The sequence below is a fragment of the Mauremys reevesii genome, linkage group 16 (genome assembly GCF_016161935.1).
Source record: "Mauremys reevesii isolate NIE-2019 linkage group 16, ASM1616193v1, whole genome shotgun sequence".
Classification (NCBI taxonomy): Eukaryota; Metazoa; Chordata; order Testudines; family Geoemydidae; genus Mauremys; species Mauremys reevesii.
Genome location: NC_052638.1, coordinates 8,939,973 through 8,967,352, shown reverse-complemented (window position 1 = coordinate 8,967,352; position 27,380 = coordinate 8,939,973). Strand labels below are relative to the sequence as shown.

Here is a 27,380-nt window from a genome sequence, read left to right as displayed (position 1 = left end):
AGGAAGGCGAAAAGCCTCCAGGGTCTCTGGCCAATCTGCCCTGGAGGAAAATTCCTTCCTGACGCAACCATGGTGATCAGTCTGACTCTGTGCGTGCGAGCAAGGACCAGGATGGGAAAGGACCCACTGGTCGCTATGGTTACACATCCTGCCCCAGTCACACCCTGAGATACAGTCTGTGTTCCACTATTTGCCAGTCTCCAGTGCTTTCCTCTGAGAAGGTACAACTCACTTCCTTGCTTCCATCCTGGCAGACGGAACCAGCTGCTCTCCTTCCCCCAGCAGGTGAACAGATCCGAATTTGAATCCCCCAACAGCCCTGTCAAGGTGAATGCTATTTCTTCACCAGTTCTGCCAGCAGCAGCATCGTTTCCCTACTGGCTGCTCTGACCAGCTGCACTGCTTCATCCTTGGTGGGTCCAACAGGCTCTTCCTCCATAGACAGGTATCAATCAGCCCCTTCATTAACACACAGACACAACCAGATAGTGCTGACCTGTGACAGTCACAACCAGCTCCACTGATCAGTCCAGACAGACACAACCTCTTACACTGCTTTCCTCTTCCCCTGCACTAACTTCTCCTTCCAGTTCCTCTCTCTCTATTCACAACCAGCTCCTGTGTGTCTCTCAAGCCTTCCTGTCTGGGAAGATCAGCTCAGCTGCATTTCTTCCACCTGAAAGACTGACCAGACCCATTATTGTCACTTGAACTCTCTGAGAATGTGTATTTCTCACCTCACGAAAGGGGATGATCAGTGTCCATAACTGCTTCTTGAAAAGCACAGCCCCCTGCTCTCCTGACATCTGGACAAGTGCGATGTGCTGTAACGATCAATATGTGACAGATTTGTTTGGTGTCTGGAGGGCTCTTCACTGAAATGATCATTTTTCATTTAATTTAGGTGGCAAAATGGAACCTTAGATGCTCACCTCCGTGCCGGGAACGGTCTGAGTGTGGCTGTGTTTCTAGAGATGCAACCAGCTGCATTGTTTAACACTTCCTGGGGATAAGTGGCTACTCTCCTTTTCCATGAATAGACTCACAGGATGCTTCTCTTACATCTCAGCAGCTCTGGTTGCATACATTGCTTTGTTCTCAATTAGTTGGCAGCATTCCCCTCTTGACATATAACATAGGCTCCGAAAGAAAAAACAAAGTCTTTGATTTGCACTGGGATGCTATAAACAGGTACTGTATATTCCTTACCTCCTGATAAAGAGGAATCCCTGTTGTCTGCTATGGTCCTCAACTCTTCACGTATCTTGGGATGTGTCATCAGCTGTAACAATCAGTTTTTGACACAGCATTACTTATAGTCAATCTTGGGGTGTCCTACAGTTTTATGGTGCTTTCCCCAACCTTATTCCCTTGGCAAATAACCAATATAGAAATATTCACTGAGGCTGTGGGGAGCTGACCAGAGATACAGTCACCTGCAATCTTCCAAACAGATTTCATAGGTTCCTGAACTATTCCTTATCTACAAGGAAAAATACTTTCTTCACTTCACAACGGGTCACTCACCTGGCCAGTCAGGTTGCTCGCACAGTATTCCTCTCCTGGCATGCAAGATGAATTTCATTTCTTGCATCTGAAAGAATAACCAGATCCAGGAACTTAACCTTGAAAGTCAAGAGAAGGTGAGTTCTTTACCTCTTGGCAGCAGTGCTTAATTTCACTTTTTTCCTTTCAGTGAGAACCGTCACAGCTCTTCTTGGATCTTCCTCAAGTTTTTTATATCCTCAGTGTTCAGATGCGCCTCTCCCAGGGGTGGCTCCAGGCCCCAGCAGGCCAAGCGCGTGCTTGGGGCGGCAAGCCGCAGGGGGCGCTCTGCTGGCGCCATGAAGGCGGCAGGCAGGCTGCCCTCGGCAGCTTGCCTGCGGAGGATCCACTGGTCCCGTGGCTTTGGAGGCAGCCTGCCTGCCATGCTTGGGGCAGCAAAATCCCTAGAGCTGCCCCTGGCCTCTCCCATCGGAAGGTAAGAGAGGATCCATTCATTTCCACTTGACTGGTACAGAAATGGACAGATCAGCTTCATTAATTCCTTCTAGAGCACCACAGCCTCTGCTCTCCTATCAGGAGAGGTACGATCTGCTGGTGGAACGATCAATATTTGGTATATATTCCTGATTGGGTTTGCAACTGCTGCTTTGGCACAAGATTCATTTGGTAATAAGAGGTTTCAGAGTAGCAGCCGTGTTAGTCTGTATCCGCAAAAAAAACAGGAGTACTTGTGGCACCTTAAAGACTAACAAATTTATTTAAGCATGAGCTTTCGTGAGCTACAGCTCACTTCTTCGGATGCATAGAATGGAACACCAAGAGAAACTTGAAACTCACCTCCTTGGCCCATGATCTGCAGGGATGTTTACAGCTGGAAAGTGCAACTGGCTGCACTGTCTCAGGCGGCTGCTCTCCATTCCCAGGACTATAGCTGCAGAATGCTCTTCTGTCCCCTCTGTGGATTCAACAGGTGGCCAGGCACATTGCGTTAGCAAAGTCTGCACCTGCTTCTCACATTCTTCCCTTGGCAAGTGAAGCAGCAGCAGTTCTTCTACCTGCAAGTTAATAAGGTCCATTAATATCCACGTGGGTGCTCTGAGCCTGGGCATTTCTTACTTCTTCCCCAGGACAGTCTCTTTCACTCATTTCCTCCTGGCATGGGTGGTTACCTGGTCCCCTCACATCTTGAATGATGATCACCTGAAAACATCAATGTTTCAGAGAATTTTTATTTGTTTTTCTAGCTATGCAGAGCCATCAGTCAAAATGTGCTTCATTTGGCTTCCAGAGGCTCTTCTCTGCTCACCTCCTTGTCAGTGATTTTCCATTGCCTGGCTGTGATTTTCAGAGGTGCACCAGCTACATTGTTTAATAAATGATGCAGAATTGGCTTTTTCCCAAACTGGAGTCATAAGATGCTTTTCTTGCATCTGCACGGGTATCATTTCCTGCCTGACTGCATTCTTAAGTTCAGCCATGTCTTGGAATCTTCCTCCCTTGAGAGGTAACAAACTCCCTCTCCCCTGACATCATTAAACCAGTAACACCCAGGGACACTCCCTCTGCATGCAAACCATTGGAAAACCAAGGAAAACACAAGAAAATCCCCCACTTCATCACAGTAAGCACTGCCTTTCTTTCACCTGAAAGTAGAAACAGATTCACTGATTTCCACTCCCGTGCCAGGAGAAGGTACATCCATCGCCTCTCGGTGGATATGATCTGTTCCATTCATTTTGTCTTGACTGGGTCAAATCTCTTTGTGAGCTTCAGATAAACAATACACTGCAATGGTCAAATCAGGAGAAAATAAAAATATGATCAGTTGCACAGTAATCCCTTGCAAGTAGAGAGCTCTCAGCTATGGCCAGTCACACCATTTCCTTTTGAAATGTACAAACATCAGCCTCCCGCAAGGATCAGTTTTATCTCCAACACTGTTCAACTTATATTCGAATGACCTACCATTGCTGGATCTCGCAAGTTTGTCTATGCGGATGACATATGCCTCGGCACGCCTTTGACATATCTGAGAGTGTTCGGAACACAAACATGGTGGCTACTCCAGGTAAAAGATAGGAAAAAAACAGTAGGAATAGGATAGGAAACAAACAGCTAGGAAACAATAATATAAGATATAGGAATATATAGGATATATAAGATAAGATAACAATAAGATAAGATAGGAAACAAACAGCAGGAATAAATGTAGTATCGCCCAGGGGTCTGTACTGGGACCAGTGCTGATTAACATATTCATAAATGATCTGGAAATGGGGGTAACATTTGCAGGCGATACAAAACTACTCAAGATAGTTAAGTCCAAAGCTGACTTCAAAGAGTTACAAAGGGCTCTCACAAAACTGGGTGACTGGGCTACACAATGCAGATGAAATTCAATGTTGACAAATGCAAAGTAATGCACATTGGAAAACATAATCCCAACTCTAAATACAAAACGATGGGGTCTAAATTAGCTGTTACCATTCAAGAAAGAGATCATGGAGTCATTGTGGATAGTTCTCTGAAAACATCCACTCAATGTGCAGCAGCTGTAAAAAAAGTTAACAAGATTTTGGGAATTATTAAGAAAGGGATCGATAATAAGACAGAAAATACCATATTGCCTCAATCTCCATGGTCTGCCCACATCTTGAATACTGTGTGCATTTGGTCACGCCAGCTCAAAAAAGACATATTAGATTTGGAAAGGGCAACAGAAATGCTTAGGGGTATGGAACACCTTCCCTATGAGGAGAGATTAAGAAGACTAGGACTTTTCAGCTTGGAAAAGGGACAACTAGGGGGGCTGAAAATCATGAACATTGAATAAGGAAATGTTATTTATTTCTTCAGATAACATAGGAACTAGGGGCCACCCAATGAAATTAAAAGGCAGCAGATTTAAAACAAAGTATTGCTTCATAGTCAACCTGTGGAACTCCTTACCAGAGGATGTTGTGAAGGCCAAAACTATAACAAGGTTCAAAAAGGAACTAGAGAAGTTCCTGGAGGACAGGTCCATCAATGGCTATTAGCCAGAGTGGGAAGGATGCAACCCCATGTTCTGCATGGCCCTAGCCTCTGTTTGCCAGAAGCTGGGAGTGGGCGACAGGGGATGGATCACTGGGTCACCTGTTCTGTTCATTCCCTCTGAGGCACCTGGCACTGGCCATTGTCGGAGGACAGGGCACTGGGCTAGATGGACCCTTGGTCTGACCCAGTCTGGCCGTTCTTATTCAGAACCCAGATGAAGACGCCCCCACTTGTAACTCACTAGACACAACTCCCCTCCCAGAGCTGAGACAGAGCCCAGGAGTCCTGACGGGGTCGCTCGCTCCACAGAGTTAGTAACAAAGTAAGAACAAACATTAAAATTTTAACCCTAACCTGTCTCCCTTAAGTGACTTGCCACAAGATGTCATAACACGTTAGTATTAGAGCTGAGTGGGTCTAATATTTATTTAATTTCCTTTCTTTTATATAAGAATTAGAGTGCCTAAGTAGCCCCTGGAATCACAATTCAAGTTGCCCTCACCTACCAAAACCGGAAATGGTGCCCCTGCTGGCTCGGTGGAGAGAAGGGCCCTGCAGCATGCAAGGCAGGTTTCCTGGGATGACTGTGGAGGCTGAGATGATCTGGCCCCTGTAGAGATGCTGCACAGAGCAGCAGGAAGGCTGTCTTTGGGTTCAGGCCCTAGGTCCCAGGAGCTGTGGGTTCAGTTCCCAGCACTGTGACTGGACAGGTGCTGTGGCTAATGCTCCTGTGTGCTCCATGGGGCAAGGCCGTCCCTCGCTCTGCGGCTGTAGCTGTGGTGACAGAGGCCTTCAGTTATTGCAAAGGGAGGTCAGAGTGAGGTTGCGAAGCAGCTTTCTGTGTGGAGGTGGAACTTGGAAAGCAAAGCTGTGACCTCTACCTTCTTCTTCAGCAACAATTGTTAGGGACAGAACAGAGAGAAATTAGGTCTGGTTGATGCTTATTTTAATGTATAGAATCCCACACTCCATGTGCATTTGATGCCACCAAATTACTGGGCATTAACACAGCCTCTCAGGCCAGCCCCGTTGGTGTATATTTACTCCACTCAAAGGTACAATTCTACCCCAAACATTTTGCAAATGGAAGATGGTTAGAGTCTGGCACACAAATCTAGGTTTGATTTACATTGGCCAAGTGGCTCATAGTTTTTACTGGTCTGCACTGCAGGTTCCTCCTTCTGTCTGGTATTCATCCTTCTGGAGCCAAAGGCAATTCTTTGGAATCAGCACTGTGTGTAGCTAAGGGTGTTCTTATTTTGCTTTTGGTTGGAAGTGGGCAGAGTAATTCCTGGGGAAAAACATCCCTCCAGGACTATTTCACCTGGAAGCAGGACAGAACAAAAGACTCCAACAGAGCACAGAGCAATCCTAGATGAGACAGAGACAATGGGACCTACTTGTGAAGGTTTAATGACAGAGAAGAGAGGAAATTGGAAAACTTGGGGGAATGTATTCACTGTCCTACCATGAACCCTTCATTCTAATGGCTGCGGGAAGTGGGAGAAAAGGACACCCACGTATCCCATTCCTCACAAGTACAAGCCAATAGTTATCCAACCCATCCTTAAAATGAACACCCTGTAATTAGCCCAATATCAGACAGTGCGTTCCATTCTGGGAGAGTAAGACGTGCATCTGACAAAGTGGGTATTCACCAACGAAAGCTCATGCTCCAATACGTCTGTTAGTCTATAAGGTGCCACAGGACTCTTTGCTGCTTTTACATATCCAGACTAACACGGCTACCCCTCTGGTACTTGACCCCATTCTGGGAGAGAGCTCTGTTAAGTCAGCGTCTGACTAGGCTCCAGTCTCCTAGAGTAATAACACCTGGTTCCTATACAGTGTTTTCCATCAGAAGATCTCCAGGTGCTGTGCAAAGGAGCTCAGTGTCCTTATTCCCATTTTACAGATTCAGCAACTGAAGCACAGGGAGAGGAAGAGGCTGTTGGAGGGCTCCCCCTTCCCCCTCTCCCTGGGTTCCAGCTGTTAGAGCACTTTCCCTTCCCCCTCTCCCCGGGTTCCAGCTGTTAGAGCACTTTCCCTTCACCCTCTCCCTGGGTTCTTGTCACGCAGACAGGAAGCTGAAGACCAGAAAGCAGAAGAGCAGAAAGCAGAAGTGCTGGCAACATGATGTTTATTGGGGTTAGTTCCAAGCAAACATATCCAGAGCTCTACATGCCGGCAGAGTCTGTTCCCCAGTGCTCTGCTCCCAGCTCCGACGCCGCAGAGTGTATACCCCGCGTCCCCCTTCCCGGCTCCGACGCCGCAGAGTGTTCACCCTGCGTTCCCCTTCCCGGCTCCGACGCCGCAGAGCCTTTATCCCGCGTCCCCCTTCCCGACTCCGACGCCGCAGTGTTCACCCCGCGTCCCCCTTCCCAGCTCCGACGCCGCAGAGCCTTTATCCCGCGTCCCCCTTCCCGGCCCCGACGTCGCAGAGCCTTTATCCTGCGCCCCCCTTCCTGGCTCCAACGCCACAGAGCCTTTATTCCGCGTCCCCCTTCCCGGCTCCGACGCCGCAGAGCGTTTACCCCGCGGCCCCCTTCCCGGCTCCAACGCCACAGAGCCTTTACCCCGATTCCCTTTCCCCGCTCCGACGCCGCAGAGCGTTTACCCCGCGTCCCCCTTCCCAGCTCCAAGACAACTGCAAACCATCAAAACCAGTTGGCAGTAAAAAAAAAGAAACCTTGCAACAGACAAGGGATCATCCTGCCTGGGAATAGAAACAAAAGACGTTTTCAGTGTAACACTGAAGGGGAGAGGCCCCCTGAATCCATTCACTGAGGAAACATCTTGCTCAATGGGGGTGTTTCATGAACGTTTGGAGCTTGGTTCCTGTGACACTAGCGAATTCTGCAACAGACTGAACTTGGAGGGTGCGGGGGGGAGAGGGGGTATTTTGCCAGCTAGGAAAGGGAACTATTGATAAGTGTGGCCCTAGTCTGCATTTTATGATTTTGTTTTGTACTGTAACCACTGGTTTCAACTGCTCTCTTGTTTCTAGTGGACTCTGTATTCTCTCTTAAATAAACCTTCTCTTGTTTCACTACAAGTGCTGTGTGGTTCACAGGAGCAATGATTTAAGGTGAAACTGGTAAAGTGGGATATGTTACTCCTTTGGGGTCAGAGGCTCTGGGCTTTCTGGGAGTAGCAGCATCAGGGGCTGGATATCACAGGGGATTGCTTCAAGGGGACTGGGGTGCACCTGTGAGGCAGACAGGGCCGGCCTAACCCTAGGAGAGTGCTTGAGTGGCTGACGGGCTGGGGGGGTTAGGGAGCTGACCCCAGCCATCATGACAATGCTCCCTCTGGCTACAGGGTGACTCACAGTCCTGGGTACCCCAAGAAAATCACAGGCAGCTAAACCCCAGACTTAAGCGCCAGGTTCAATTCCTCCATTTGCTTGCGGGGGAGAAAGGATTTGCACAGGGGTCTCCCACCTCTCAGGACAGGTTTCCTAACCACTGGGCTAAGGGATAGTCTGATGGAGGAGCCCTCGGTTTCAGTTGTCGTATGCTGGATCAACACCAAATCATTGGAGCAGGGGGACTGGGTCCTGGATTTCCCACCTCCCAGGCCAGTCTCTACCCACCAGGCTTCACAGTCACGCTCTCTCTGTCCCAATGACCCCTCAAGCTGTGACTCGGTGTGGGGGGAGGAATAGGGAAGGGATGCAGTGAGGTTCTGCACGCTGAGAAGGAAGTGGTGCTAGACACAGCCAAGCAGAGGGACGGTTTAAGTCGTCTCCGGTCCAGAGATTGAGCGAGAGGGGAGGAGAGTGGAGGCCGGCAGGTCGCACTGGAGATGGTAGGTCTAGCACCTTCTTCTACCCGGGGACATGGCTGGCTTCACCTGCGCAGTGTTTAGGGAGCAGTGAGGCAGGCAGAGGAGCTGCTGCTCACAAGGGAGAGCTACAAGCTGGCTCCTTAGCGACAGCCCCCACCCTCCGCCCCAGACACCCCTGAGTGTGGGGACAGGGGACAGTGCCAGGAACAGAGACCCCAAATGGCCCCCAGAGCAGGACCCTGCACGGGCAGCAGGGACGATGCCCTGACAGTGCCCCACAGACCCCCACAGAAGGAAACTCCAGGTGGTGAGGGGGGTTGAGTTCTCTCCTGTGCTCAACTGACTAAGATTAATTGAAATGAGACCACCCAGCTTCAACCAGCAGAGCCCCACTGCCCAGCCCTGAGCTGTCAGGGGAGCCGCCCCCCCACTGCCCAGCCCTGAGCTGTCAGGGGAGCCCCCCCCCCACTGCCCAGCCCTGAGCTGAGGCGAGTCCCCTCATGCACCCACACCCAGCCCTGAGCTGCCCAGGGAGAACCCCCCACCACACTGCCCAGCACTGAATGGCCAAGGAGAACCCCCCGTTGCCCAGCCCCGAGTGGCCAGGGAGAGAAGCTCTCCCCACCCCCCAGCCCAGCCCTGAGCGGATAAGGAGAGCCCCCACTCCCACTGCTGTGCAATTGGGCTTTCACCCAGTCACCTGGGCTGGGAGGATCTCTCTCCCCCAGGCACCCATGAATATCCCCTGCACATCAGCTCCAGAGCCTGACCTGGGAAGCAGAGCTAAAGGTTAAAAACTGCAGGGGGGGGCTCTTCCCTGCTTTCCCCTTCCTTTCTGCCGTCCCTCCAGAGCTCCTACACTACAGGTGGCTGGGACAGCCGGGCTTTGTGGGGTCACTGGGAAGAGAATAGCAGCAACCCCAGCATGAGGATTGGTTGGGAAAGTGGAGATGGGCTACCAGAGATGGGCTCATTCAGAGCCTCCCTGCCAGCCAAAAAACAGCATGGAGCCTCTCCGGCCTGGGAGGCTGCCTGGGGAGCCAGCCAGCCACCCCCGGGAAGCTGAGACCCGGCTGAGAGGAGCAGCCAGCACTGCAGCCCTTGCCACACCACCACCCTAGCGTAACCGGTTCAGAGCGCCCCTCCGTTCCCCCAGATCTCTGGGCAAGGCTGGGCTCAGCCCCTGTTGGGAAGATGCCAGAGGGTTCTGCACTGTGTTTTACACCCACGCGCTGTGTCTCACAGCCCTGGTCTTGTCTGTGTCAGCCAGGTGTGTCCAACAGAGTCTGGTTCAGCTCAGTGTGTCCAATATGCCTGGACCTGCCTGCTGGGAAGCACAGAGGGGTTTATGGACATGTTTTTCTGACCCCCCAGGGCAGCGCCGGAGGACTCTGTTCCAGTCCAAAGGCTTGGGGATGTGGCTGGAATGTCATCCGACTCCTGTGCTTTGCCTTCATTAACTGGGGTAAGCCTTCCTGCAGCTCTGGTGGCCTGCCGCTGACCTTGCCAGGGGAGAATTCACAGACTATCCCTGGGAAAGCCCTGGGAGGGGAGTGGTGTTGTGGCACCATCAGTTACTCCTGCTCCGCCCAGGCCAAGGGCCGATGAACTCCTCTGCACAGGCATGGTCCAGGCCAGGTCTCTCCTCTGCAAGTGCCTCCCTGGGCCTGCTGACTGCACTGGGAATGTCTGGACCTAGGGGTGAAAGTAACTTAAAGGACTTACGGGTACGCCAGAGTCCCCAGCAGGGGGTGTGGCCTCAACCAGAAGAGGCGGGGCCTTTAAATACCTGGGCCCTTTAAATCAAAATTTAAAGGCCCCGGGGCTCCAGCTGTGGCTGGGAGCCCTGAGTCCTTTATATCACCCCTGGAGCTACCAGCTGCAGAGGTGGTTTATCTCGAAGTGTTTTGGCTTCAGGGGTTTTAAAGAAAACATTGCACTTAATTTTTGTTTTATACTGGGAAAAGTGTGTTTCTTCATGTAACCCTTCTGCCCCTCTGAGTTGGCAGCAACAAGGGCCGGGTTCAGTATCCAGGGGTTCCGTTTCAATAACACAATGCAAAACCGGCTCGAGCCCCCACCCAGTGACCTGGGACAATTACCTACCACCCCCCCCGGGCGCCTCTAGGAGGCAATACTTCCCCACTCGCAAGCACAGAGTCCGAGTGTAGCAAAATCCTTTTAATAAAGGAGGGAAACAATGTGGCATCACGTTGGAGAGACACCACAAACAGGATTATACACAAACCATAAGCAAAAAAAACCCCACTTCCAAGTACATTTGGCACTGTCCTTTCCCCCTTAGGGTCTTAAGTCCAATCACCCCAAAGTCCAACAACCCAAGAGTCTCTGTCTCTGGTCAGTGCCACCCCAGAGTTCAAAAGTTTATCTGCAGAGTTTCACTCCCCCAGCCTGGGTGGGAATGGGGGGGGGGCACACACAGGGTGTTAAAGGACACCTTACGTGGGCCAGGGCCGACTGCCCCGCTTCTCCGTGGAGTTCTGCTGCAGCCTTCACCACGACTGGCTCCACTCCATCAGCTGTGCCGCTCCTCCAGCCAACCTGTGAACCGCATCAGCCGTCCCCGCGAACCGCTCCACACTGCTCACTGTTCCACAGGCTGCGCCAACGTGCTGCAGACTGCTCCGCTCTGCCAGCTGCTTAGCGATCGATCTTCAGGCTCCCCTACTCAGGCCTGGTCTACACTAGGCGTTTAAATCGGTTTTAGGAGCGTAAAACCGATTTAACGCCAAAACCGTCCACACTAGGAGGCACCTTATATCGATTTTAATGGCTCTTTAAACCGGTTTCTGTACTCCTCCCTAACGAGAGGAGTAACGCTAGTATCGGTATTAACATATCGGATTAGGGTTAGTGTGACGCTGATCGACGGTATTGGCCTCCGGAGCTATCCACAGTGCACCAGAGACCGCACTGGACCGCAATCTGAACTCGGAAGCAGTGGTTAGGTAAACAGGAAAAGCCCGCGAACTTTTGAATATTTCCTGTTTGCCCAGCGTGGAGCTCCGATCAGCATGGGTGGCGATGCAGTCGAAATCAAAATAAAAAGAGCTCCCGCATGGACCATGCGGATGTGATCGCTGTAAGGGCAGGCAAATCCGTTCTATCAGCGCTCCGTTACAGAAGATGAAATTCAGAATCCTTTTTTTAAAATCTCCAGACAGACGCCATAGCAGGGACTCAGCGCACTGCAGCGTGACAAGCGTAACGGAAAGCCAAAGAATCAAATGGGCGCTCATGGACTGGAGGACTGAAGCTATCCCACAGTTCCTGCAGCCTCCGAAAAGTATTTGCATTCTTGGCTGAGCTCCAAATGCTTCTAGGGTCAAACACAGTGTCCGCGGGTCAGGGCATAGCTTGGCAATCTACTCACCCCCCCCGAAACCACCCCCAGAAGCGAAAGGTAAAACAATCCTCTGACTCTTTTACATGTCACCCTATCTTTACTGAATGCTGCAGATAGACGCGATAGTGCAGCACTCAACACCAGCATCCTTGCTCCCCCCCCCCGCCATGGGCGGCTGATGGTACAAAAAGATGGAAATCCATCCTCATCATCAGCCTCAGCTGATGGTACAATAAGCTGGAAATCCATCCTCATCATCAGCCTATTGGCCCTAATTTTTTTTCCGGTGGATGGATGGTGCAATATGGCTGGTAACCATCCTCATCATAGCAACAGGGGGCTGAGCTCCATCAGCCCCCACCCTTCATGTGTAAAGAAAAGATTCAGTTGCCCCTGGACTAGCAGTGGGATGCTGGGCTTCTCTCCTACACACTGCTTAATGTCCTGTCTGGACTATCATAGCAGCTGGAGGCTGCCTTCCACTCATTTCTCACTAACAAGTCAGTGTGTCTTATTCCTGCATTCTTTATTAATTCATCACACAAGTGGGGGGACAATGCTACGGTAGCCAAGAAAGGCTGGGGGAAGAACGGAATCAACAGGTGGGGTTGTTACAGGAGCACCCCCTGTGAATAGCATACAGATCATAATTTCTGCAGGCTCTGACACAGAGCAGCTGTGCTCTCTGGTTCTATGATACGGTGGTTCTCTAGTACACTTGCCTATATTAGGCAGCACTGATTCTATTTTTAGATACCAAACAGGAGGGATTGACTCAGGAGTCATTCCCAATTTTGCTTTGCGCCCCTGGCTGATCGGCCAGGGCACTTATGACAGCAGCTAATGGTACAAAACGATGGAAGGTGCAATATGGCTAGTAACCAATCTTGGCTTTTGCGCCCCTGGCTGATCGGCCAGGGGCACTAGCAGCAAATGGTACAAAGGACTGGTAGCCATGATCATCCTCAGTTCCAATTTATGGAAGGGTTTGGATGGTGCAATATGGCTAGTAACCATCTCTGCTGTCATGCAAAAGCAAAAGCATGCTTCTGTGTAGCGCTGCTGAATCGCCTCTGTGAGCGGCATCTAGTACACATACGGTGAGAGTCACAAACGGCAAAACAAGCTCCATGATTGCCATGCTATGGCATCTGCCAGGGCAATCCAGGGGAAAAAGGCACAAAATGCTTGTCTGCCGTTGCTTTCCCAGACGAAGGAGTGACTGACGACATTTACCCAGAACCACCCGCGACAATGATTTTTGCCCCATCAGGCACTGGGATCTCAACCCGGAAGTTCCAAGGGGCGGGCGAGGCTGCGGGAACTATGGGATAGCTAGGGAATAGCTACCCACAGTGCAACGCTCCAGAAATCGACGCTAGCCACGGACCATGGACGCACACCACCGATTTAATGTGCTTAGTATGGCCGCGCTCCACCCGATTTTATAAATTCTGTTTTACAAAACCGGTTTATGCAAATTCGGAATAATCCCGTAGTGTAGACGTACCCTCAGTGTCTCAGCTCAGTAAGCTTAGCTCTTTTAGTGATTTCAGCTCTTAGTCGTTTCAACTTGAGCCCCAGTGCCACCTTGGCCCAATATGAATTCAGATCAGCAGCCTCCAGATGGACTCCTAAAGGATTCAAAATTAGCTCTGCTCTTTAACAGTGGAGAGAGGAGGAAGTGCAATTGGTGTTCCAGGCCCTCAAAAGGGGCCCATACCATCAGGTACACACACCAGTCCCCAGCCTCTCTCCCTTCACTGGGTTTTGTAACCCATGTCCCTTGTCTAGCAAGTACTATTTAATATAGGTTGAGTCATTTCTGTCATAAAGCAGTCTCATAGTTCCTCATTCACATAATTAAGGTAACAGCACTTTTTTCTCCTTCCTGCCCCAATAACCAAGAAATTGGGGATTCCACAGTGTGAAAATAACCATCCCATGCTGCTGTGTGTTATGCTAAGTGGAGTGGGTTTACCAATGCAAATGCACATTCCTAAAATTCCTTTGCCCACTCCTCATAATGTACCACCAGATGTCAGGGTAGATCTCATCCTGACTCTGCTTACATCCTCCCCCCAGCCGAGAATTTGTCGTCCCGACAAATCACATTCCCTACTATACCAACTTACTGGTCCCCTCCAAAGGGCCTCAGATAGCCCACTTTAGCTTTCACAAACCTGTGTGCTAAATGTATTGGCTCCTCACTAATCACCCCAGGTGCATCGTAAGTTAGCCGTTTCACTGGTCTTATTACCCTGTCTCGCCTATGGAGAATCTCTGTTGCTATGGTAGGGGGGACATCCTCTTGAGTGATGGATGGGGAGGTTTCCTGTGAGTTCCCCCCGGATACTGGCATAGGCCCCTGTATTTCTAGTTCTAACAGTGGAGGATCGAAGGTGCTTGGGACATCTTCCATCTGTATATCGCCACTGTCCAATAATCTGTGTAAGTCATTACACGGGGGTTCCACCACTGGCTCAGGAGTGTCAGGAATGGGCCTAAATACTTCTGCCATAGGGTTTAGGGCGGAAGAGGAGGTAGTCTCTTTTGATTCAGCTGATCGAGACTGCAATCTTGTCTTCATCCTAGGATACACCATGGTTTGTCTTCCTCCTCAGACTCACTCTCAGATGTGCTGAGTAGGGGTAGGTTAGCTGCAGGAGGCCGGCTGTCCACATTGGAAGGTGGCTTTGGTACAGCACCTGCGTTCTGCCCAGTTGCCCTGTTGTGGCCCATCTCATAAGGGCTGCCCACCAATTCCCCCACCGGGAGCAAAAGGTTTCTATGCATGGTCTTTGTCTGCCCCGGACCCTCTTCAGGTTTGATCTTGTAGACCGGCAGGTCTCCTAGCTTTTCCATCACCAAGTAAGGTATTGCCTTCCATCTGTCAGCTATCTTGTGTTTGCCAGCAATACCCAAATTTCGCAGCAGGACTCTGTCCCCTGGCTGGAGCTCTTGCAGACGTACTCTAGCATCATATCGATGTTTGTTACACTCTGCATTCTTCTGAGCTGCAGATGTAGCTAAGTGGTAAGCATCCCGCAGCTTTTCTCGTAGTCGGGATACATATTGCTGATGGGTTTCATAGCTATCGCCATCCTCTGATACACCAAAGCACAGGTCTATGGGTAATCTTGGTTCTCGCCCAAACATCAGGAGATATGGGGTGACTCCCGTAGCATCGTTCTTGGTGGCGTTGTAGGCGTGCACCAGAAATGCAACATGTTGGCTCCAGGTTGCCTTCTGCTCTGGCCGCAAAGTCCCTAACATATCTAACAGGGTTCGGTTGAACCTCTCTGGCTGAGGGTCACCCTGCGGGTGATAAGGCGTTGTCCTCGACTTTTTAATTCCTGCTATCCTCAGCACCTCCTTCAGAAGGTGACTCTCAAAGTCTCGTCCCTGATCCGAGTGTATCCGGGCTGGGAATCCATAAACTGAGAAATATTTTTCCCAAAGTACCTGAGCGACAGTGGTGGCCCTCTGATCTCCTGTGGGATATGCCTGCGCATATCGCGTATAATGGTCGGTCACGACCAGAATGTTCCCAATATTCCTCTTGTCCACTTCTAAAGACAAGAAATCAATGCAAACCAGCTCCAGAGGTTTGTTGCTGGTAATGTTCTTCAGATATGCAGCCCTCGTGGGCAGAGTTTTCCTTTGAACACATCGAGCGCAGGTCTCACATTTCCTGCGAACATCTTCAGCCATCTGGGGCCAATAGAACCTACTTCGGATAAGTTCCAGGGTCCTCTCCATCCCTAAATGTCCAAAGTCATCATGCAGGGCCCTCATGGCCAGGGCTCTGTACTCTTTTGGCAGCACTAGTTGGTTCCGTTGCTTTTGTAGAGGGTCTGTGGTCACGCGGTGTAGCACTCCCTGAATCAGTTTTAGCTTGGTCCATTCTCTCAATAGTAGTTTGCCCTCTGGGGTAGGTGGGACAACTGCAGCTGGGCCTCGCCCCTCCCTTTTGGCAAGTAGTGTATCACGAATGTCAATATCTTGCAGCTGGGCTTCCTGCCAGTCAGCCGCATTGAGCACAGGCAAGGGAGATTGGTCCAAAGCAATATAGTTCACTGAAGCAGAAGGCACGCATTCAGGGGGCAGTCCCAAAGCTTCAGCAACGCATCCATGAAGGCTCTCATGGGCCTCTGGCTCTCTGCGACTCACACTGCAAATAGCTCTCACTCCATCCGTGGGTATCACAGCAACTCCTGGTGCTTGTGGACGCCTGGACAATGCATCTGCATCTACATTGCTTCTCCCTGATCGGTATTGAATGCTGAAGTCATAGCTAGCCAAAGTGGCCACCTATCTTTGCCCTGTAGCATCCAGTTTAGCACTTGTTAACACATAAGTCAGTGGGTTGTTGTCTGTCCACACCTGGAACTGAGCACCATACAAGTAGTCTCGAAATTTCTCAGTGATGGCCCATTTCAAGGCCAAGAACTCCAGCTTGTGGGTGGGATAGCGTGTTTCACTATCAGACAGTCCTCGGCTGGCAAAGGCTACAGGTTTATGCATGCCTTCCACCTCCTGGTACAGTACTGCTCCCAGACCCTCCAAACTGGCATCTGTATGCAGGATAAATGGCTTGCTTGGGTCAGCAAAGACTAGGACAGGGGCATGAGTTAGGCAAGTAATGATTTCTCGAAAAGCCTTTTCACATCTCTCATTCCACCGTGGCCCAAAGGGTTCGAAGGGGCCATAGTGTCTCTGCACGGAAGGCCTTTTATTCCTGGTCTTAGATTTGTTCTTGCTGAACTGATATCCCCTGGTAAGATCATTGAGGGGTTTTACAATTGTAGCATAGTTTTTTACAAATCTGCGGTAGTAGCCACTAAACCCAAGGAAAGTCTTGAGTTCTCTGTAGTTGTTTGGACGTGGCCATGTAGTGAGTGCTTCTATTTTATCAGGATCAGTACTCACACCCTCTTGGGACACGATGTGGCCCACATACTTCACCGAGGTCCTGCAGAACTGGCATTTGTCAATTGAAAGCTTCAAACCATAATCCTCCAACCTATCAAGCACTTTAAGAAGTCTTTCTTCATGCTCTTCCAAAGTTCTTCCAAACACAATCAAGTCATCCAAATAAACTAACACTTGCAGTAAATTCATGTCTCCCACAACTTTCTCCATAAGACGTTGAAATGTGGCAGGTGCTCCAGAAATCCCTTGGGGCATGCGTTCGAACTGATAAAACCCTAATGGGCAGATGAAGGCTGTCTTCTCCTTATCTTCTTCACCCAGAGGGATCTGGTAGTATCCACTCCGAAGATCCAACACAGAGAACCACTGGCTTCCCAGTAAACAGTCTAAAGCATCTTGGACTCGAGGCATTGTGTACTGATCAACCACTGTACGGCGGTTCAGGGTGCGGTAGTCAATACACATCCGGATTTTCCCATTCTTTTTATGGACCACCACAATGGGTGAGGCGTATGAGCTGCGGGACTCTGTAATGATGCCATTCGCAGCCAGCTCTTGAAGATGTTGTCGCACATCTTCCATCTCGGAGAGAGCAAGCCTCTTAGATCTCTCTTGGAAAGGTCGGGAGTCATGTAGTCTGATGTTGTGCTCTACTCCTTTTGCACATCCCACATCCCACTCATGCAGTGAGAACACCTTGGGTCTTTCACAAAGTTTCCTCCTCAGGCGATCTTTCCACTCCTCTGACAATGGTGAATCTCCAAAGTCAAACTTTGCTGGGTCTATTGTTGGAACTTGAGTCTCGCACTGGGGTTTCACAATTGATTCAGGCTCGAAGAGGTCTGCTATCTTTTGTCCTTGCTTCACAACAACATCTCGACTTGTTTCATTAGCAATCAGTATAGTCACTTTTTCCTGGGCTTCAGCAGGTAGGGTTATGACTCCACTGGGGACCAGCACTCCTTCCGGGAGCTCTCCTTCAACTGGCTGCTCTATCATTGCTAATGCCCCTTTACTGTCTTTCAGCCTGGTACTCATGACAAGCACCTCTTGCTCCGTCCTTGCGGGCACTACTAAGGGGGTTGTGCCCATGTACTTCAGTGCCCCAATCGGTAGCTCAGATGTCTCCTCTTTAGCACTCTCAATTTTCCTATAGGCTTCAGCACAAAGCGTATGGATCATCAGGGTACTCAGGTACTGGTCCCCAGCCCGTCGTCTGCAGTAATCCGCGAGCACCTTGAAGAGACTGGAGTTGGTCCCTATCAGCACAGACACATCAGAGGTCCCTTTAGGGTCAGGGCATATTAAGGCAGCTGTGTCTACCTTTTCCGTTACCCCAGCAACCTCCTCTGGGAACTCCAGGTGCACTATGACATACCCTTGGTAGGGGTATTCATCCATGCTGAGGCCACACAGACCAATGCCAGTCAGTGGCTGTATAGGCAGGTGCCTAAGCATCTGCTGGTAGAATGACTGAAATATAATAGTCACTTGAGATCCAGTGTCAAGCACGGCTTTACACTCCACCCCTTCAATCCTCACCATGACCTCGGCTCGCGGCCCTATCAGTCCTGCAGGGATCCCAGCTGGACAGTCTCTTCTGGGGGAATCTTCAAATCCTGTAGGCCTAGGTGGTCTCTGTCCCCAGACCTTTTGGCAGCTACTGGGTCTCTCCCAACTGCTCCTCAGCTTTTCATACACTAAGGAGGGGTTCTCTTCCTTATGGCAGTTAGCAGCACTGTGCCCATCCTGACCACACCGGTAGCAAAAGAATTGTCCTTTCCCCCTTCGCCGGGATGGGACAGTGGCTCTAGATACTGACTTCTCCATTGTCACAGTCTGAGGCTCCTTATTCCTGGAAATCTTTGCTCGGTCAACGGTGCTTTGCAGCTCAGCTATCCGTTCTGTCAGGACCTGCATTTGTTGGGCAAGTTCCTCTGTAGTGCTCACCATCAGTACACTGGCCATTTGCAGTGGCGTTGTGCTGGCTGGTTCCAATGTTTGGGCTTCCCAACACTCGCTGGCAGCCTGCCTTTCTTCCTCTTCCCTGACCTCCTTTATCAGCTGGGAGTAACTTGGGGGATGATCCTGCCGTTCTCTTAGTCGGAGATGAAGTAGGATCGGGTTCTGATACCGAGTCCCTCTTACAACTTGAGCCAGTCTGGTCTGATCCATCTGCTCAGCAGTCACTGCTCCCCTCATAACAGCTTTCTGAAGCAGTCTCTCCAGCCTCTGTATATAGGCTGAAGTTTTCTCACTCCTTTGCTGTCGGGAATCAAGGAATTTACAGTAACTGTCTTCAGGGCTCTCTACGCTCCCAAAGGTATTATCAAGGGCCTCTAGGCAGTCCTTCACACTGACCTTAGGGTCAATGAGCTTCAGGGTGCGAAGCACATCTAATGCTGGGCCACTAAGGCTGTCTATTAGACATCTTCGCTTTTCTACATCAGGTACGGCCCACTCCCGCAGCATTTCAGTGGTATGCTCCAACCAGGGTTCAAACTCCTCTTCCCCAGCAAATAACCTTAACTTACGACAAGAGTTTGACGTAGCATAGGCCAACACAATCTTTTCCAATATATGCCCCAGTGCTTGTGCCCAATCATTGGCTGAGGCTGCCGCCCCTGAGCTAGGGGCTGCAGGACTGGGGCCCAACAAATCTGACATATTAGCCATTATACAAACAGTAATTCCCTCAAAATATAAAGACAATTGTTTCCCAATACAGTGGAACACTCAACAGGTGCTTGTGAGGGGTACTGACCCAGGGATCCCGGACGAGCCCCCAAAATGTAACCCTTCTGCCCCTCTGAGTTGGCAGCAACAAGGGCCAGGTTCAGTATCCAGGGGTTCCGTTTCAATAACACAATGCAAAACCTGCTCGAGCCCCCACCCAGTGACCTGGGACAATTACCTACCACCCCCCCGGGCGCCTCTAGGAGGCAATACTTCCCCACTCGCAAACACAGAGTCCGAGTGTAGCAAAATCCTTTTAATAAAGGAGGGAAACAATGTGGCATCACGTTGGAGAGACACCACAAACAGGACTATACACAAACCATAAGCAAAAAAAACCCCACTTCCAAGTACATTTGGCACTGTCCTTTCCCCCCTTAGGGTCTTAAGTCCAATCACCCCAAAGTCCAACAACCCAAGAGTCTCTGTCTCTGGTCAGTGCCACCCCAGAGTTCAAAAGTTTATCTGCAGAGTTTCACTCCCCCAGCCTGGGTGGGAATGGGGGGGGGCACACACAGGGTGTTAAGGGACACCTTACGTGGGCCAGGGCCGACTGCCCCGCTTCTCCGTGGAGTTCTGCTGCAGCCTTCACCACGACTGGCTCCACTCCATCAGCTGTGCCGCTCCTCCAGCCAACCTGTGAACCACATCAGCCGTCCCCCACAAACCGCTCCACACTGCTCACTGTTCCACGGGCTGCGCCAACGTGCTGCAGACTGCTCCACTCTGCCAGCCACTTAGCGATCGATCTTCAGGCTCCCCTACTCAGTGTCTCAGCTCAGTAAGCTTAGCTCTTTTAGTGATTTCAGCTCTTAGTCGTTTCAACTTGAGCCCCAGTGCCACCTTGGCCCAATATGAATTCAGATCAGCAGCCTCCAGATGGACTCCTAAAGGATTCAAAATTAGCTCTGCTCTTTAACAGTGGAGAGAGGAGGAAGTGCAATTGGTGTTCCAGGCCCTCAAAAGGGGCCCATACCATCAGGTACACACACCAGTCCCCAGCCTCTCTCCCTTCACTGGGTTTTGTAACCCATGTCCCTTGTCTAGCAAGTACTATTTAATATAGGTTGAGTCATTTCTGTCATAAAGCAGTCTCATAGTTCCTCATTCACATAATTAAGGTAACAGCACTTTTTTCTCCTTCCTGCCCCAATAACCAAGAAATTGGGGATTCCACAGTGTGAAAATAACCATCCCATGCTGCTGTGTGTTATGCTAAGTGGAGTGGGTTTACCAATGCAAATGCACATTCCTAAAATTCCTTTGCCCTATCCTCATAATGTACCACCAGATGTCAGGGTAGATCTCATCCTGACTCTGCTTACATTCACATTTCTCATCATCAAAACTTGGCTTAATCTTTCCCCAAAATTTCCCCTTTGCACAGATAAGCAATAGCCCAATAAGCAAAAATTTTGGAAAACTCTGAGCAACTGAAAAGCCAAGGGTTAGAATGGAAACCTTTAGGCATCCTTAACTGTAGGTGTCCCTGCTCTGACTATTATCAATTTGCCTCCCAGTCGGGCCTAATGGTTCCAGTTGGGACTCTGTCTAACTGGACAGTCTGGGAAGGCCAGGTTAGTGGAATGTGAGTATCCCTACACCTTACCTGTTACCAGTGTGGAGAACTGTGACAGTGAAGGAAATGTTCCTGTGACTGTTAGGGGTAATGACTTGCCTATGAAGGGAACTACCCCAATCTCTAAGCAATGGTTCGTGAACAGCCATGTATGCTGGGACAAGGGAAAGGATATCCCAAGCCGTTTGTCTGTTAAAGGGGACTGTTTCTCCAGCTCTTTTCTGTTTGTAGAGCAGACAGAAGAAGACTTTGAAGTCTGTAAAAAGTCAGTAGCTGTGCCTTGTAGGGGCGAAAAGGAATTGTTTCCATGGACTCTTAATGGGCCATTGTTAATAGTAAACAGTCTCTCTTCTGAGGAAAGTGTGTTGGTGCCTACTGGCCAAAGAGTTTCAAATGAAAATGAATCCACTGAATTTGCTTTGAAAAAATCCATGGTGGGGAGCTTTGAGGAGATTTCAGGTGGAATAAAAAATATTAGAGAGTTTAAACAGCCCTATAAGCTTAACCAACTTGTCGGGGAGACAATGGTGTTGGGACAGCAGTGTCTCCAGGTTGATTCTTTGAGTAAACAGTCTGTATCTCTGGTTCAGAGGGAAGACTGCACAGCTGAATCAGCAGAGCAGGAGGACCGTTGTGCAGTGAATCTCTCGAGAATATAGGGATGGCAGGCAAACTCTGAACTCTAGATATTTTGGATATGACTTATAGTCTCTTAGTGGACTTGACATCTAATTCCCTGTAGAAGCAGAGGCTGGTAATGGAAGGAGAAAAGAACCTTGAGTCTAACATGCTAGAGAAAATGGATGGTCTCTCTTTAAGACTGTGCACCTGACCGCCCCTTCCCTCCTCCGCCTGCATCTTGTGTCATCACTTGCACCTGTGCAAAGGAAAGAAAGCAGAATTGCTTTATTTTACACACACTTTGCACAGTATAATTGACTGCACAAGGTGCAGCAGACAGGGGCGGCTCTAGGATTTCTGCCACCCCAAGCAGGGCAGGAGGCCGTGGGGGGGCGCTCTAGTGGTCGCTGGTCCAGCGGCTCTGGTGGACCTCCCGCAGGCATGCCTGCGGATGCTCCACCGAAGCCGCGGGACCAGCGGACCCTCCGCAGGCACGTCTGCGGGAGGGCCACCAGAGCCGCCTGCTGCGCTCCTGCGGGACGCCGCCCCAAGCACGCGCTTGGCGCGCTGGGGTCTGGAGCTGGCCCTGGCAGTAGAATAATGGCCTGTGTTTCTGGCTTTCATAGATTTTAAGGCCAGGCAGGGATCATTATGAACATCTACACTGACCTTCTGCATAACACAGGACACAGAATCTCGCTTAGTAATTCCTGCATCAAGCCCAGAACTTCATTGAGCTAAATCACATTAGAAGCAAGAAGATGACCAAGCACAGGGTAGGCCCGTTATTCAATGGGGCGGGGGGGAAGGGGGGGTGGGAGGGAACAGTAACAGAAAAAGTGTGGAAGTGGCAGAAGTGCTAAATTACCTTTTTGTTTCAGTTTTCACCAAAAAGGTTAGTAGTGACTGGACGTCTCACAAAGTGAATGTCAGTGAAAATGAGGACGGATCTGAGACTAAAATAGGGAAAGAACAAGTTAAAAATTACTTAGATAAGTTAGATGCCTTCAAGTCACCAGGGTCTGATGAAATACATCCTAGAATACCCAAGGACCTGACTGGGGAGGTGAATGAGCCATTGGCGATTATCTTCAAAAAGTCATGGAAGCGGGGAGGGATTCCAGAGGACTGGAAAAAAGCAAATCTAGTGCCCATCTATGAAAAGGGAAATAAGGACAACTTGGGGAATTACAGGCCAATCAGCTTAACTTCAGGGGGACATGATAACAGTTTTCATGTATATAAAAGATTGTTACAAGGAGGAGGGAGAACAATTGTTCGCCTTAACCTCTAAGGATAGAACAAGAAGCAATGGGCTTAAATTGCAGCAAGGGCGGTTTGGGTTGGATATTAGGAAAAAGTTCCTAACTGTCAGGGTGGTTAAGCACTGGGATAAATTGCCTGGGGAGGTTGTGGAATCTCCATCACTGGAGATTTTTAAGAGCAGGTTGGACAAGCACCTGCCAGGGCTGGTCTGGCTATTACTTAGTCCTGCCTTGAGGGCAGAGCACTGGAGTAGGTGACCTATTCTATTGAAGTCCCTTCCAGTCCTGTGCTTCGATGATTCTATACTGTTCAATACAGATGTACTTAGCCCTGCCATGAGAGCAGGGGACTGGACTAGGTCCTTTCCAGTCCTACAAGTCTATATTCTATGTTGATTAAAAAACAGCACCATACAAAATCAGAATATCAGAGGCCTTACAGAAGTCTAAGGGTTAGTCTACACCAGACGTTGCTGCGCCAGTGTAGCATGTGTGGTGAAGATGCTCTATGCCGACGGGAGAGCGCTTTCCCATTGGCACAATAAATACACCTCTATGAGAGGCAGCAGCCGTGTCTGTGGGAGAAGCTGACATAGCGCTGTTCAAACTGGTGCTTAGGTCGGTGTAACTTGCATCGCTCCAGGGGGTGGCTTAGTCACTCGAGCAACTTAAGTTATACCAATATAAGTGGTAGTGCGTAGAAGCCCTAAGTGTATCGTGTCGATAGTTACCTTCATCAACCAAATTCATCATCAAAAAATATATCAGGTTTGTTTGTCTGGGATTAAAGTCAGACTAACCAGCTGATAGTTTTCCAGGTCACCCCATTTACCCCTTTAAAATACTGGCACAACATTAGCTTTTGTTCCTGTTCCCTGGAACATCCCCATTGTGCCAAGAGTTATTAAAAACTAAACGGTTCAGCAAGCTCCTCGGCCAATTCGTTGATATGCTTTTGTGTGCAAGTTATCCAGTCCTGCAGAATAAAAAAAGTTTACCTGTAACATTGCTAGTTTACATCCTGCCTAGTTACTGATGGAATAGAAGGTATTTCATCAGCACAGACAGGAATAAATCGTCCTGCTCTTTCTTCTGTAGAGTGTTGTGCTGGTTAGCAGCACTGCATAATAATAAATAATAATAATATTGGGGGCAGGCAGTGTGGTCTAGTGCACAGGTGGGGGCAGCGCTTGCAGAGGCTATAACCACCCCAAAATTTTCCTTACTCCTGTTGTAGCAGCTGCCACTCTGCAGCTGCCCAGCTCTGAAGGCAGAATGGAGAGAGCAGAGGCTGCTGGGAGGGCTCCCAGCTCCGGAAGCAGTGGAGAAATACACCTGGGCAGAGGACTGGGGTGCCTGAGAACAGCCCCTGATCCCTATCCCCACACCCCAGGGCGCAGCACCCAGGGCAGGTGGTAGATCCAGGGCTCCCCACAGCAGCCCAGACTGACCCACTCCAGCCCAGGCTCCTGGGCCCCACCCCTGTGGTTGCTGCTCCCTGAGGGATCTGCCGGCCCTGGAGCCAGGTTCCCCTGCCAGGGCAGCTCTTACTGGCTGTCAGCAGCCAACACCTTCACTGCCCAGTCCCGGCCTCCGACTTGGCCATGGAGAGGGGCTACAAAGAGGGGTGGAGCCTTGTGGCAATGGGGGGCTCAGCCCCCCAATTTTCTGTCTGGCCCATCTCAGCCCCCCGTACTGGGAAGAGACTGGTGGGGCCCCTGTGCCTAGGGAATAAGGAAACTCCCCCTCTACAGCATCTCTTGTTCTTCTCCCACTCTGAGCCAGTGAGCTCCTCAGGGCAGGGACTGGCTCTGACAGTACGTACCGGGCCTGACACACGGGGCTGGACTAGTGGGTGAGGACTCTAGGTGCAATGGGGATAAGTATAAATAACAACAACGAGGATCAGCGTCTTTTCCTTCCATCTCGTACTTTCCTCACATCTTTTTCATTGTCTATTTTACTTCCCCTTTCCTTAGGCCCCTACAACTTTCTATCCCTCTCCCCTGCTCTGCACACAGTCACTTTCTTTCTCACATCGTCTCTTTTCCACTCCCAACTCTCTCAGTCTTTTCCCCCCTCCACCTTCCTTTTGTCTCCTGTCTCCCATCTTTGACCCCCCCCCACCAAGTCTTTGCTTGGCCCATTGTTGTTGAGATTTGCCTCCCTGGAGCAGACACTCCACCGTGGGGCCTGCAGGCCCAATTCCCTGCATCTGGGCTTCTCTCTAGACCCCTAGGAGCCACCCAGTGCTCTCTGGCTGGCACTTAGGGAGAGGCCCCTGGAGCCCGTACGGCAGGCTGGAGCCAGTGGGGCAGGCCGGCTAACAGGGCCAGCAGGGCCTGTGCAAACTGCCCAGTCTGAGCCCTCCCCACTCACCGCTCTGAACTTCATGCCGTGACCTGCAGCAGGGAGTTCCTGCTCGTGCACTTGGCTTCCGTTAAGAGAAATGGAAACATTCTGCAGTGGATCATTTGCAAACAATTTTGTTTGATTTAATTCTTCCTCTTTTGCAATAATGTCAAATACTGACACTGAACTTTGTGTTTCAGGAGCTGCAGAAAATACTGCTGCTGTCTTTGTGGTGAATCAGAGACCCCCTTCTATCTGTGCAATGGAAGGGTCAGAGTTCACCATCGAGTGTACATTCAACACAAGCAATAATTCAGCCAGGTGGTTTGTTGAATGGAATAAAACCAGAAACAATGCAACAGCCAAGGTGAATGTAACAGATCGAATCATAGTATCAACAGATAGAGAAAAGAGGTCTCTTTCCCTCACTGTGAAGAAAGCCGACGTCACTGATTCTGGAACCTACGTATGTGGGTTTGGGAGCAAAGATGTGATATATCCTGGGACTGGAACCCAAGTGACCATCGATGGTAAATACCAGCATTTCCTTCTCTGTTCTACAAAACCCTCTGGGGGAGCTCAGGACACTGGCCTGGTTCCAGAGAGCTGGGGCAGGTGGTGCTGGGGCAGGTGGAGCAGCACAAAGCGTAAAGGGCAGAGCTGTGAGCAAAACTGGGGGACATTCTGGGGTACGTACAATGGTCCTGATCCTGCATTGCACTGATTTCTGTGGGGGTTTGGTTGCACAAGGAATGCAGGGTCAAGCCCCAGATATTCAACAATTGTTTTGAGATGGGGTGTGAGGGGTGGTTCCTAACTGGATGATCCTGTGAGACCTTCACTCTAGTTGATGGCATCTCTGTCTATAATGCAATAACTTTTGCACACGACTTGCAAATCACTTCCAAAATTTCAGGAAATATCATAGTCATCAGTGGGCAGAACTCTACTGATATTGGGGAATCTGAAAACCCAAAGGGAAGTAGTGGGGGACACATGGAACCCCTGCTCTCTGTTTAGCAGACCAACAGCTTCCAGCAAAGCCACCTCTGTTACTGTCTGGATCAAAGAACCAGTTGATGTAGAGTGACCAGATATCAAGTGTGAAAAATCGGGATGGGAGGTAATAGGCGCCTGTATAAAAACAAAGCCTGGAAAACTGGGACTGTCCCTATAAAGTCCAGACATCTGGTCACCCTAAATTGATGGCACCAATTAACTCTTTCCAGTAGAACAACATTCCTGTCTCATCTCTGCTCATCCCCCACCCCCCATGGAGTGTCCTGAATGATTTATCTCCCAGTCAGAAAGAGAAGAAATAATAATGGTGGAGGAAGGTCCGAAGGGCAGTCACAGAGCCCCTGTCATTGGGGTTGGGAATGGGTGACTCTGGAATGGGGGTACAGATGGAATGGGGGTGCACACAAACTCCTGGCATGGGGGGAGAAAGGGGGAACCTGGGAAGGAGGTAAGGGGGGGTGGGGGTGCACACAGAGCACAGTGAACATTTAGTTGAATTGGTAATAGATTCGGTGAAACCTTTTGCTTCAGTGCCTTGGCTTTTCCCAACTAATCTAAGTTTTCCCAGAAAATTTGCCAGCAGCTCCACTGTACCTAGTGAGAGTCCATGTGCCAAAGAATTTACCATCGAAATAGACAACAGACAAAGGGTGGGAGACATGGGCAGAGGTACTAACAGTAGATTGGGAAGTGAGAGAGATTAAAGGCTACATCCACAAAGGGATTTAGGCCCTAGTCCATCCGTTAGGTGCCACTGTGATCCTCAAAGCTCCTGCTCAGCTGCCAACTATCCCTGGAGGTTTCCACTGGTAAAATCTGTGCTAAAGAATTGTTGAAACACTCTCACTCTCCCAGGCGTTCTCAAACTGGGAGATGGGACCCCTCAGGGGGTCATGAGGTCATTATTTGGGGGGGGGGGGGTCACAAGCTGTCAGCCTCCAACCCAATCCCTCCTTGCCTCCAGCATTTATAATGGTGTTTAATATATTAAACAGTCTGTTTAACTTATTGTGGGGGGTTCACACTCAGAGGCTTGTGATGTGAAAGGGGTCACCAGAAAAAAGTTTGAGACCCACTGAGCTATCCTATAAACAGAGCCCTGCCCAAAACAGCCATTGCGTCGTGATCCTCACCCAGTGTTTCCTACCTGATTTCCATGGACAGACCAGCAAGG

At 50.0% G+C, this 27,380-nt stretch overlaps 1 protein-coding gene and 1 long non-coding RNA gene across 2 annotated transcripts in view; one reads left to right on the top strand and one right to left on the bottom strand.

Moving 5' to 3' along the window:
* Positions 1 to 1,122: 1,122 nt before the first annotated feature.
* Positions 1,123 to 2,613, bottom strand: LOC120384411. The gene is made up of 3 exons (XR_005588871.1): positions 2,344 to 2,613; positions 1,528 to 1,594; positions 1,123 to 1,282 (listed from the first exon to the last, which is right to left on the bottom strand). It is a non-coding gene; the product is annotated as an uncharacterized LOC120384411 (long non-coding RNA).
* Positions 2,614 to 8,225: 5,612 nt separating this feature from the next.
* The window catches only part of LOC120384367, a 166,337-nt gene continuing 147,182 nt past the window's right edge, over positions 8,226 to 27,380 (top strand). Inside the window, exons 1-3 of the mRNA XM_039503036.1 lie at positions 8,226 to 8,352; positions 9,706 to 9,796; positions 25,387 to 25,716. Of these exons, the coding sequence (XP_039358970.1) occupies positions 8,350 to 8,352; positions 9,706 to 9,796; positions 25,387 to 25,716 (424 nt within the window). The 5' untranslated portion in view covers positions 8,226 to 8,349. The remainder of the gene's footprint in view (positions 8,353 to 9,705; positions 9,797 to 25,386; positions 25,717 to 27,380) is intronic.